We start from the raw sequence: 13,372 nt of genomic DNA on the forward strand, positions 1-13,372 counted from the left end.
TTGACAATGTACACAGTACTTATATAAGGTCAGATCAGACAGAAACCCAGAAGGGAGTGATTCTGGAAAGTGGGTACAAAATCCCACCACTAGTTGAGAAGCTGTTGGCATTTGATGACTGTAGCAAGAGGCTACATAGGGTTACCTGTCAAACCTACTTGCTGTAAAGGGGAGAAGTACCACCAACGTTTCATTTCCTAAAGGGTTCCAAAGGTGACGTAATCAAATGACTATTCCCAGTTGTTTTTCAAAACAGTTTCTCTAGAAGGTTCTTCATAACGATAATGGAAGAGTCATCCTTTCGTGTGCAGTGTTTGTAACTCATAGGTTGTCTTTGCTTATTCCCCTAGAGTCAGTCATTCCATCCCTGGCCAATGACAACCCTTCAAAACACTCCCCACACCAATTCTTAAATAATCAGCTGGCCTTTGATACCTCCCCTGCTTTCTGGAAAAAGTCATATTTTCCTGAAAAAGAATTCTAGAAATCCAGAAAAACACTTCTGAAGGCTAGTTATTTCCTCCAAGATTGTGTGTGTGTGTGTGTGTTCACGCACATACATGATGTCACATGTACCTCCCTTATAGACAGTCTTGCTACTGAATCTTTATTCTTTACTTTTTAAATAACATTTTGTTAATTCTGTTATTTTATATTATATCTATATCTTGATCATATTCACTCCCTAACTTCTCCCAGAGTCACCCCTCTCCCTCCCTCCTCACTCTATGTTGAGCCCCTCTCCTCCTACCACATAATACTGAATTCAGTTTCTGCTGGCCAACTACTCCTGGGCATGGAGCCTGCCCCGGAGTGTGCCTTATCAGGGGTCACATCATTCAATAAAACTGATTGACCTTTACTGACAGGAACTGTATGTCCTTGCATCCTGTTCCTCTCCTGTGCTAGTGTTGGGTCAGTAGAGATGACGTTTGCCTCTGAGACGCTAGACACCTGTCAGTCTTAGCTCCTTTTCTGATTATTGGCAGACTGTCCAAAATAAGCAGGTGGAAGTGACCATCTGCAGATCTGTGGGAGCATTCCCTGGCCTCAAAGACACCCTCTATCTCCTGATGTGTTGAGTCTCCCCTGCTTCCTCTCATCGCCTTCTAAAATAGACACATCTATAAAATTCCAGTGCAGCTTGGAATTGTTCTAGATATACTTAGGAAATGTGTGTTCTCAGTTCATTACCTCCCATAGGAGAGGGAAGTAATAACCTCCATTTGTTTTTCCTCTTCCTTCAGCCATGGAATTCCATGAACACTTGCACAGCATAGGCACTAAGGAGGGCCTGAAGGAGCGGAAGCTGCAGAAGGCGGTGGAGAGCTTTACCTGGAATATCACCATCTTAAAGGTACGTATTCTTCACCTTTCTGTTGCTCCAATAAAATACCACGACCAAGGCAACTTAGAGAATTTATTTTGCTTACCATTCAAGAAGGATGTATGTATTACGGCAGGGATGCAAGATAACAAGCAGGCATGGCCAGAGCAGGAGGCTGGGAGCTCATATCCTCAACCACAAATGTGAAACAAAGAGCCATCTGGAGGTGGGACATGGCCCTCAGTGACACATATCCTCCAGCAAGGCCACGCCTTCTAGACCTCCCCAAACAGTGCCACCAGTGGGAGCCTAGTGTTCAGATGCTGGAGCCTGTAGAGGATATTTCTCATTTAAACCATCACACTCCAATCCTGGGTTTCCATAGGCTCATGGCCATATCATAATGCAAAATGATTTAGTCTCACTTCAGAAGTCCCCATAATCTTTCAGTCTTGACATTATTTAAAAGTCCAGTCTCTTCTGAGATTCAAAGACAATCTCTACCTGTGACTGTAAAATAAAATATAAAATTACATAATCCAACACACAATGGCACAGAATATATATTACCATTTCAAAAGGGTGAATGGGGGCATAGGGAGGAAATACTGAACCAAAGCAAGACCAAGCAGGTGAAATGCCAATCCTGTAGCTCCATGTCCACTTTCAGGGACTTTAGTTTTAAAGGGCTTGCTTCGATGGCTCAGCCCCTCCAGCTTTGCTGTCTCTGACCCCAAGCCTGTGTGCCGCTCTCGCTGGCAGATGCCCACAGCTCTGTCACCTCCAGCACCTTGTCTCCGTTACATCCCAAGCTTTTACTCTCACAACTTCATGTGCTGGCCTCTCGGGCCCTCTGGCACTGCCAGGGCCTTCACAAAGGTATTCCCCTGCCACATGTTGCCTGGCCTGAGAGGCGCTGTGAAGCTGGAGAAGAGGAACCCATAACTGCTTTACTCTTGCATACCTTATGGATGAACCCAGCGCCCCATTTGGATGACAATGCCAAGCTGGCTGCCAGCCTGGGATGGGCACTGCCCCTCGAATCACATTAACATTCACGCTCTATTAAGTTACTGTCTAAGAACAAACAATGGCTAGGCTCTCTTAGATTTGTTGGAGATTTAGATGGATGGGTCTTGCCCTGAGGACAGTCTTCCCTTTGTTCCCCGCCAGAGCGGCCTGATCTCAAAGGCACTGCTGTCCGCGGTAGTTCCAGCCTGTCTTCCAGCACAGACCTCGGCTGGAACCTGAAGCGTCCCGTGCCCCTTCCTCACTGTCGTTTGTGTTTCTTTCTGCCCTACTTGCACTTTGTTGTTGTAGACCTGCATAAGTATTTTCAGTAGTAATAATAATGCCATGGACCCAACATTATTCTGTCTGGAAATTTCTTCTGCCAACACATTAGTCCCTTAATTTTTAATTTAGCCTCAGACAGCTTCTCAGGGCATGGGCAGAAAACAGCCATGTTCTTTGCTACAATGTCATAGGAATGGCCTCCAGCCATTGTCCTCCACTGAAACCTTCTCTTCTGTAGTGGTTGGTCTCTGTGGGAAAGGGAGGTTTCCTTGATGAGGGGTGAGGAGTCCAGTTATCAGTGGATGTGAGAACTCCACTGTCCACACAGCTCTAAGCGCCGCTGGGAACTCCTGCTAGAGGCTACCACTATAACAACTTCTTAAAAATTATTTCTTTTCTCTTTCGATATTATAATTACATCATTTCCCTTCTTTTTCCTCCCTCCAAACCCTCATATATTTCTCCTTGTTCTCTTTCAAATCCATGGCTCCTTCTTTCATTAATCAGTATTACAAACATATGTGTGTATACACATACATATTTCTAAATAGATAACTATAACTTGCTCAGTCCGTATAGTGTTGCTTGTGTGTATGTTTTCAGGGCTGACCATTTGGTATTGGATAACAGATTGGTGTGCTTCTCCCTGGAAGACTCTTTCTCCCACTCAGCATTCCTTGATAGGACTTTCATTTCTTGTTAAGATTTTTGGAGGTATGTGTGTATGTGTATGTGATTTGATACTGTCCCACAAGGCACATATATTTGTTTAAAATCTTTTATCTATTTTAAATTTCATGATATTTGTAAGCAATATTGTTATGTCTCTAAGCTTTGTGCACTTTCTAAAGTATAGCATTTGCCATTAATCTTATCGGAATGGAATGGTGCTGGGAGAGAACGCAGGACCTTCTCCACGCCAGACAAGCTCTACCACTGAGCTGACCGTCAGCCCTTTCCTTTCACATGTCTCACACCCGTCATGGCTTCCACCTTTACTGTATGTCCCACACTTACAATCGGTCTGGAACTCCCTCTGCCACCTGCTTCAGATTCCAGCCTCAGGGGCTGCCCTAAATTACAGGCTGCTTTGTGTCCGGTTCCACTCGCAGACACGATCTGGTGCTGCTTCTCTCTGGTGGCACCATTTTTTTTTTTTGTGTGTGTGTGTGTGTGTGTTTACTTCCTGGTTTTCTGTCTTTATCTCTTCCTCCTCCTCTCTAGTTTTATCCTCAGCTAGCTCCATGAGCAGAACACAGAAGACCATCATTACATCTGTCCCTCTCCTGTTTGGTTGAGTGTAATACAGAATTTTCTGTATTGTTATGGTTTCCAGTGTAACTATTACCAGCTTTGTGAACCTGTTAAATCAAGTGGCATGTGGTGCTACATGCTTGTGATCACAGCACCTGGGAACTGGAGCAGGAAAACCAACTGTGAGGCCAGCCTGGACCGAGTTGTGCCACAGGAGCAATGGCAGAATCTCATGGTGGGAAAGTCCTGGTGGAACTGATTATCAGGAGCAGAAATTCACTGAGACTGGCTGACAGAGATGGGTGGGAGGTGTTGGCACACCCGGGAGATCATGAGAGACCGCAGGGAACTCTGATTAAAACACTGGATTCCTGCCTCAGAGGGCCAGGAAGCCATCAGAAGCCCTGGTGGTCCGGAACATCTGTGTCCCTTAGGGCCAGGGCTCTGCCAGCTTAGCTCTGTGCATGTCCGCATTCTTCCTCGCCAGCTAGCTCCTGCTCAGACAGTTCCTACTGCTTTATTGCCCGGCCTCTCCTTGGCCTTCCGTGACATGCTCTTTATGAGCTCTGTAATAAGTGAGCCCTCTGTGGTATTTGCTGGCTCAGCCCAGCCTTGTAGTTCCAGACCAGCCATCCCACAGAGGCAGGCCTCCTCAGATTGGTTCTTCCCAGCCCCAATCCACTGTGTCCGAAAGATGGCTACCCTCACTGGCTGCTCCAGGTTCCTATTGCTGTGGAACAGACGACCTCAAAACTAGTGGCTTAAGATGGCCTCCCCCTTGCCCCTGCCCCCATGATTCTGTGCATTCGCTGAGGTCAGCAGAGAGCTTTTCCTGATCCATGTGGTGTTGGCCAGGGCACTCAGAAGGCGTGTTTTGTTGGGAGCTTACCTGCCTTGGAAATAAGGAGCAGGCTTCCCTCCTGTGGCTGGCATCTCCCTTACGGGCTGGGGCATGTTTAGGGCTTGTGTCGTGTATGTGTAGTGGGTTAAAGGCAGGCTGCTTACAAACCAAGCTGTCATCAGAAGAAATGCCCAGCGGCTTCCCCATGTCCTGCACTGTCTCCCGCAGAAACAAGGCTAGGAGGGAAACTCCAAAAGCAGGTAGAGACTTACTCTCTCGAGGAACCTAAGACTTCTGCCAGAAATAAGTCAATAGACCAGATGGTGTCTGAACAGACATAATCTAGATTTTCTTCATTTACCCCTGGCTCAGTACTTACCTTAGAAACTTGAAGACTGTCTTTCCAAAAGTTAATGTGATGACCCATGGATGACTCTTTCTGCCTTTAAGTATTAATTCTCAGATGTTTTAGTTACTGTATTACCAGTGATATCACATGTTGCCAGTTTTTCTGGAAAGCTATACTTGACTAGAAGTTAATTTCCTATTTAAATAGAGTGTGAAAATGTAGAGTGGCTCAGAAAAACAAACAGTGGTGTTCATCATTAGGCAGGCTGCTCTTTCTGATCTTTAAAACATGGCACATCCCCAAGGACCTTACCACTGTGCAGTGATTCCTCAGCTACTGTGATGACACAGAATGTGCTCGAAGGAACTCTCCTCCTCCTGTGAGGGTGCTCACACAGAAGGTGGGAGAGCTGCCGGTGTGAGGGAAGGGTCCTGGGTTGCTGCTTCTCCAGTGCTCTGAGAGGTGCAGAGCTGATCTGGCCCACCCCTCCGTCACTTCTGCAGTCTCACTGTTTCTGAGAACTCTGCCCACTTGTCTCCAGAATGCCTGTGCTGTGCCAGTGGGTGAGCCTGCCCTCCCATGACAGAAATGACCGGGAAATGAGTCAGAGCCAGCATAGAAAACATTGTAGTTCAGATACAATGGTACCCAACAATGGCTGGACTCTGGTGTGATATTTCCTGGGGACATGGCGGCTGCTGGGTGGAAGGCATCATTCCCGACATTCCTTGGACCTGCCGGGATCCTTTCCTGTTCCTGTCCAGGCCTAGCTCCTACTACCTCCTCTACAATGCCGCCTAGTAACCTCCATCTTAGATGAAGAAAAGAGGGAATTGCTTTCTCGAGAGAATGGCATTTCTTCTGGATTTAAATTAAATTGGTTTCTTTAATTTGAAACCACAGATTAGATAAGAGCCCAGAATGAGGGCAGGAGTCTCAGGACTCAGTAGTAAAGATGAACACACCATCCTTGTGTAGCCAGGACGCTACACCATACAGTTGAAATAAGCTGGAACACAGTATATCATTTTCATTCTTTCCTCGGGGCAGAGCTGCTGTAGGGTGTTATAGAGAGAAATCCACGGAGTCTGCTTAAAGGGCAAAGGAATGTATTCGGGAATGAAACTCACTACAGCACAGGAGATTTATCGTAGGGTCTTGGAAAGCAGAGTTACAGGCCCATGCTGTTCTTCCGCCTGGTCTGTCTCAGCATCCAAAACCACAAGGGAGCAAAGAGAAACTGCCTATGTGCATCTCAGGTCTTAAGTGTCCCCGAGAGGCCACGCCCCCCAGGGGCATGTACTTCAAGGTCATAGGTAGGTAGACCCGTTACCTGCTGCATCTCTAGGGGCGGGGCTTCATGGCCATAGACAGACAGCCATCCACTATAGGACATAACTGGGTGGACAGCAAGCAGCGTCCTATCACTTGTAATGCACATTTACTCTGTCAGCCACGAGTGCCTGTGTGGGAAAGCCACAGGGTGAAAGACATAGGGCACATCTGGACAGTTCTCACACCTGGAGAAACGCATGCATCTGTTGCTCTAGCTGTGGATTACTTGATCTTGAGTGATCTTGTTTCCAGTTCGAGGTTTAGTGAGACTTCAGTGGAAAGTGGGCCTGACCAATCGGAGGCCGTCTGCTGGGTACTGTGCTTGGCTTTAGCCTCCCTCATGAGAGGATGATGAGGGATGCTTTCCAGCCTGTAGCTGGAGCTCCCACAGCCTCACTGTTTTATTCACTCATTGTTCACTCAGCACACCAGAGCTGGAAGTCTCTATTTCCGCTCCAGTATTTAAGTCACAGGAAGCATGTGAATGCCGCAATGCCCACACTCTGAAATGGTGGAAATTCCTTTTCATTTGCTTCAGTGAGTGAGGTTCAACTTTCTTTAGTGGGGCTCACATTTACTTGAAAGGAAGGTGAGACACACACAAAGAAAGCGAGGTGTATTTCAGTGTAATTCGCTGTTCAGATTCTACCTTGGCCACAGTCCCTAATTCTTCTAAATTCAGCTTCTTTGCTATCAGCTAGGGGCAGAAGAGTCTCCACAGACGTGGGAGACTCACGAGCAGTCTTACCACACTGACTCCAGCACCTGACACAAGGCAGGCACTCAGTGAATGGTGGCTAGTGTTCCCAGAAGCCTTTGCGTTTGGTCTCTGACATAGCGTAGGCTTTGTGGCTTTAGACTTACTCCTATAATTACAATCGAGAGCCCTTCTGAGCCAGTTTCAATGTGGCTAAAAGAAATGTACTAAGGGCCGGAGCAATAGCTCAGCATGAACCACTCTTCTGGGAAACCTGGTTTTGAGTCCCAGCACCCACATAGCAACTTACAAACATCTGTCATTTCAGTTCCAGGTGGTCAGACACCCTCTTCTGACCTCCACAGGCACTGCTAGCACATGGCACACAGATATACCTGTAGGCCAGATACCATACACATAAAAATAAATCTTTAAAAAAAAGTAAAGAAAACGTTAAATAGTTCCCACATTCTTAAAAAGTCTTTTATTTTTCTATTGCAGTTTTTAAGTTCATGTCAAAGTTGAGAGGAAGGTTTCAAGGTTTCCCACATCCTGTCTGTTGCATGCAGCACCTCTCCATGCAGCATCCCCACCAGAGTGGTACACTTTTTGAAGTCATCAGGGAGTCTACATTGACATGCCATTATTGTTCAAAGTCCATAGTGTATACTAGAATTCACTCAGTGTTATGCCTTAAATAGACTTGAACAATCTCTAACAACACATTCCCATCATTTTGCCTTTTTTCAGTTCTTGGGATTGAACCCAGGGCTTTACAGATGCTAGGCAAGCACTATACCCCCGAGCCATACCATGTACACATTTAAGTTGTGTAACTTCATGTTTTGATTGTGCCCATCATTGTATCACACAGGATCTACACCTGTGTTCTATGCTCTAAACATTCTCTATGTTCTCTCTACATGTCCCTGATACCTGCCACCCACTGATCTGTTCCTGTCTCTATAGTCTGTTCAAAGCTCTTAAAGGAGGTTTGGGCATCTGGCTTGTGGTTCTAAATGCCTATGATGTAGTAAATTGAAGCATACTCACTTTGTAGAGGAGCCTCCCGTCTCCTACAAACAGTGAGCATAAAATATTTACTAAAAGTATCATGGTGTAACTGCCTGGTAAAAATGTGTATCCAGCATAGGAAAGGCCACTTCTGTCAACTTGACTTGTATGTCCTGTTGTGAGATGTGTGTTGGATTTTGCAGTTGTCTGGTTTATATTGCAGAAGACACTCAGATGAGAAATAGCATAGCAACTACACTGTATGTCATCATCTCTGAGTGACACAAATGCATGGCCTCTTGGAGACCTACAGGATAGATAAAACCCAGTTCTGTTGTGGGAAAATTAGGTGCATACAGATCTAGTCACCAGCAGCAGCCAGCACATGGGCTAAACCTGAGTTTAACTGGATAGTATGTCTTCCCTGGACTTGGGTGCTGTCTAGGCCTGAGCCTAATTTGGAATTATCTCAGGGAAATGGATATATTGAAGAGGATTGCCACAGTCTGCTGAGCTCCCAGTGGACAAGAAGATCAAAGCAGGGTGTTTTTGTGCACTTTGCTAGAGGCCCTAGGGAGAGGGACAAATTATGCCAAAAATGTTTGGAAAAGCCCTAAGAAGTCATGTTATTTCATATTTACTCCAAATAACATACAATCCATATATGTGTATATGTACACACACATACATGTGTTTCTGGAGACTGTCGTGTGATCATTGAGGCTCCATCAAACAAACATGCTGTGATTTGCCCCTGCTCCTTCTCCCTCTGTATTAGTCCCCCCCTTATCCTAGTGTTTCCCGTTTCCCACTTGACCACCTGTATCCTGTATCCCCTTCTCAACTCTGCCCCCTGACATCTGTGGTCTCTTCAGACTGTCCTGTTTCTGTGTTCATTCCATGTTGTGTAATCACACAGGAAGATTTGGAGCTAAGACACACCGGTGAGAGAAAGCATGCTGTGTTTGTCTTTGTAGGTCTAGGTTATGACACTGAGTGTAATCATTTCTAGGTCCATCCATTCACTTGTACATTTCAGTTTCTTTTTTCCTTACAACTGGACAGTGTTCTATAGTGTGTATGCACCGTAGTCTCGTGTCCGTTTATCTGTTGAAGGACGTTTAGGCTGTTTCCATTTGCTGTCTATTGTGAATGGGGGACAATGAACATTGCTAAGCAATTGTCTGTAGAGTGTTAGGTCCTTGAGGCATACACCAAGGAGTAAATAAACGGGTCATGTGGTAGCTTTATTTTTAGCTTTTTGAGGATTCTCCACACTGATTTCAGAGTGGCTGCACCAATTTGCAGTCTCACCAACAGTGAATGAGGGCTCCTCTTTTTCCAACATTTTGGTGTGGGAAACCAGCTTTTTTTTTGTTTATTGTTTTGCTGATCTTTGCCATTCTGACTGGGGTAAGATGAACACTCAAAGTAGTTTTGATTTTCATTTCCCTAATTGCTAGAGACGATGAATTTTTTTTAGATATTTCTTAGCCATTTTTAGATGATCATGTGATTTTGTCTTTAAGTTCATTTATATGATTTATTATATTTATTGGCTTATGCATCTCTAACCAACCCTGCATTTCCAGGATAAAGCCAATTGGATTATGGTTGATGTTCTTCTTGATGTGTTGCTAGTATTTCATTGGAGATGTTTGCATCTGTATTCACCAGATGTCACTTTGTTCTTTGTGTCTTGCCCTGGCTTGTGTAGTAGAGCATTGCTTGCTGCACAGGATGACCTTGGGTATAATCTCTCTGCTTTTCTTTCTTTGAAGAGCTTAAGGTTGGTTGTAGTTCATCAGTGAAGTCTGGTAGAATTCTTGCAACGCCATCTTTTAAAGGTCACTTTGTGTACCAAAGTGAGAACCTTCCACATTTGGACCTAAATTTATTAGAGTTCTTTTGAGATTAAAACCAAATAGAAAAAAACAAATAAGTTATAAGTTTGAAACTGAATACAGTTTGAGTGTTTCATCTGAAAACACTGTGAAGCCAGCTTGCCGAGTCTTCAAAACCAGTTCACCCTTGTCAACGGTCAGCAGTGGTTTTAAAAGTCCGTGCTCTGAAAGGGCTTTAAAACAGCCTGTGCATGCTGCCTCGGCAAGCACTGCCTTCTTCAGATTCACTCCTTTTCACTGGAAAGCTGAACTTAGTAGTTCATTTCAGACACCACATAGAACAGCATCGGGGCCAAGTTCAGCTGCCCCCAACTTAGACGTGTTGCCTCTGAGCTCCTTTTCTGCCTCATGGATAGTGGTCGGGCACCTCATTGATCTGTTTCAAATGCCATAATGACCCACCTAAGTTTGGGAAACAAAAGCAGCCAAGAACCCTGTTATTACACATTATTCTGTGCCTTTTGGGGGGTTTTTGTTTTTAAAATTCTTTTTCATCATGCTATGTATAGGCTGACAAAGAACAACAAAACCCAGATTTCTTATTCCAATGTGCATTAAAAATGAAGTGTCTGTCATAGGTACAGACACAGAGAAAGACAAAACTGAATATTCTAGAGAAGAACTGCATGTTTTTTATTTACATTCAGATACTTACTGATCCCTTACCATATAACTGGTAATGTTCTAGGCTAAGAGGGTCCAGCAGTGATAAGGAAACAACAAAACAGACCCTCAAAGCCCCAGCCCAAAGCCTGGCAGGTGCAGGAAGTGTTGAGAAGTGCACACACAGCAGAGGGTAGGGAGATCTGTGGGCCGGAGGTGGGAGTTCTGGTTTGGAAGGAGTTGTCAGGGTGGGGATTACTGTGAAGGGAAATTCAGAGTCATGACCTGAGGGAGGTCAGGGTAGCCGTGGGCTCTAGTTCAGTCTGCACATGTAAAGCTCGCACGGAGAGGACCTGCTGGCTTCAGTAGCCTAGAATAGTGAGGGCTAACTGACCAAGGCAGGAGAGATGGGGACAAGATGCCAGCTGTGGGGCAGGTCTCAGAGTCACAGACAAGGACTTTGATCCTCACTCCCAGCCCCTGGGGAGCCACTAAAGGGTTTTAAGCTAAGAGAAGGTATGTTATGACTGGGTCATAGTTGAAACTCTCCGGCTGTCATGTTGAAGGGAGAGAGTAAGGATATTCCTGTCCTAAGGGTAGGGAAATATGACAGTGCATATTTCTTAGAGTGCAGCAGTGGACTGAGTGTGGCGAGAAGTGTGAGAACCTGATTTGAGAGCCCAGCTTGCGGGTGCAGTGGGCTGCAGTGGGCTGCAGTGGGATGCAGTGGTCCCAGGAGTCCGTGCTGACATCAGAGCAGCGACTTTCAGGATGGGCTTGCTGTTCCTGAAGGGAAGCTTGTGGAGGGCGAACGCGGTTCATTAGCAAAAGTAATATTCAAGTAGTAATCAGTCCAGTTGAAAACAGTAAATGAGTCAACAAAACAAAAAGCTGTTTAATAAAAAATAATAAAGTCAGTAAGCCTCTAGCTAGGCTGAGCGGGGAAAAGATATGACAAAAATTCCTACTGGGTAAAATGAAAGGACCTCATATCCTATGGACATTAAGGTATCAAAGAAATATCATAAAGCATTCTGTGCACACAAACTTGGTGACATACAGGGAATGGACCAATTCCTTGAAAAGCATCTTCTTCCAACACTCACTCTGTAAGGCCAGTGTTATCCTAAAACTCAAACCAGAGGAACACAAAGTTCTAAACCATAAACCAGTATTTTTCATTGGATATGGGTGAAAATGCAAACACTTGTGTCACAAACAAGGGGAATCTATATTGCCTGTGCAAAGCTGACTCAGGTTACCATAATTAATTCGTGTAGTACAACACGTTAGTAGACTACAGAAGGAAAATGCATAGTCAGGCAGTGGATGCAGATGCTTGACATGGGATCCAACACCCATGCATAGTGTTCGTTACTGTGTGAGGTAAAGTGGAAGGGAGAGGGACATCAGCACCACTACGAGTCCCTACACGAACCCACAGCTAACATGATACTCTGGCACGAATAAGCAGTGCCGTGACGTCACCAGCTTTCGCCATTGTTTTAGAAGTCCTAGCTAATGCAGGAAGACAAAAAGGGAAGCTAAAGGCACGAATAATGCGAAGGGGAAAAAAGACTTGGTTTTGTTCAGTGGTGAGCTAGTTGTTTATGTACAACATCTGAAAGAATAAGTGAAAATTCCTTCAACTGTGTTCTGTTTGTTTGATGTTGCTGTGATATACTGGTTAGTTTTGATTTCAGCTAGACACAGACTGGAGTCATCTGGGAATAGGGCACCTCAGTTGAGAAATGCCCCACCAGACTGGCCTGTGGACAAGCCTGTGGTGCATTTTCTTCATTGGTGATTGATGTGGGAGGGCCCAGCTCACTGTGGGCAGTTCTACTCCTGGGCTGGTGGTTCTGGATGCTATTGAAAGCAGGCTCAGCTGGCCATGGGAGCAAGCCAGTAAGCAGCACTCCTGCATGGCCTCTGCACCAGCTCCTGCCTCCAGGTTCCTGCCCTGACTTCCCTGGACAATAAACTACAAGCTGTAAGATTAAATAAACCCTTTTCTCCCTAAATTGCTTTCATCTGTGATGTTTTATCACAGCAATAGAAGTAACTAAGACATCTGATAAACACCATTACCAAAAGCTGCTTGGGGGAGGAAGGGGTTGATTTTAGTTCCTGGGTCACAGCCTGTCATCAGGGGAAGGCAGGGCAGGAGCTGGAGGCAGAACCCCAAGCTGCTGCTGCTGGCTTGTTTCTCCTGGCTTGCTCAGCTTCTTTCTCAACACAGCCTCAAACCGCCACACTGTGGTGTACCACCCGCAGTGGTCTGGGCCCTGCTGTGTCAATTAGGAATGAAGGAATGCTGCACACGTGCCCCTAGGCCGGTCTGGTGGAGACCTTTCCTCGGCTGTGGCTCCTCTTCCCAGATGTGTGAAGCTGACAGCTGAAGCTGACTGTGAGAAACTCTGAAGTCCGTTTTTTTTAAGTTGCAGCCTACAAGGTTACTATACAAAACTCTCTTCATTTCTTATCACCAACAAAGAGGGGAATTTGAATTAAACACACATTGCTATTTACATTAGCACCCACAAAAGTAAAATCTTTAAGGATCCATTTAGAAAAATACATATTAAACTTCTGTGAGGAAAACTATAAAATGCTGACAAAAGATCCAGAAGGACTAATAATGCAGAGATGTTTCATGTTGCTATTAGTGTTCTCTAGAGGAACAGGATAGACAGGGTGGATCTATCTATATGGAAAGGGGTTCCTTAGACTCCTTACAGGATGTGGTCTG

General features: G+C 45.2%; 1 protein-coding gene across 2 annotated transcripts in view; it reads left to right on the forward strand.

The window, feature by feature from the left end:
• Plcl2 (phospholipase C like 2) overlaps nucleotides 1-13,372 on the forward strand; it is a 189,702-nt gene that overhangs the window by 170,968 nt on the left and 5,362 nt on the right. For both annotated transcript variants that reach the window (XM_059281998.1, XM_059281999.1), the window contains exon 5: nucleotides 1,248-1,357. In XM_059281998.1, coding sequence (XP_059137981.1) covers nucleotides 1,248-1,357 — 110 coding nt within the window. The remainder of the gene's footprint in view (nucleotides 1-1,247; nucleotides 1,358-13,372) is intronic.

Source organism: Peromyscus eremicus, chromosome 16_21 (genome assembly GCF_949786415.1).
Source record: "Peromyscus eremicus chromosome 16_21, PerEre_H2_v1, whole genome shotgun sequence".
Lineage (NCBI taxonomy): Eukaryota > Metazoa > Chordata > Mammalia > Rodentia > Cricetidae > Peromyscus > Peromyscus eremicus.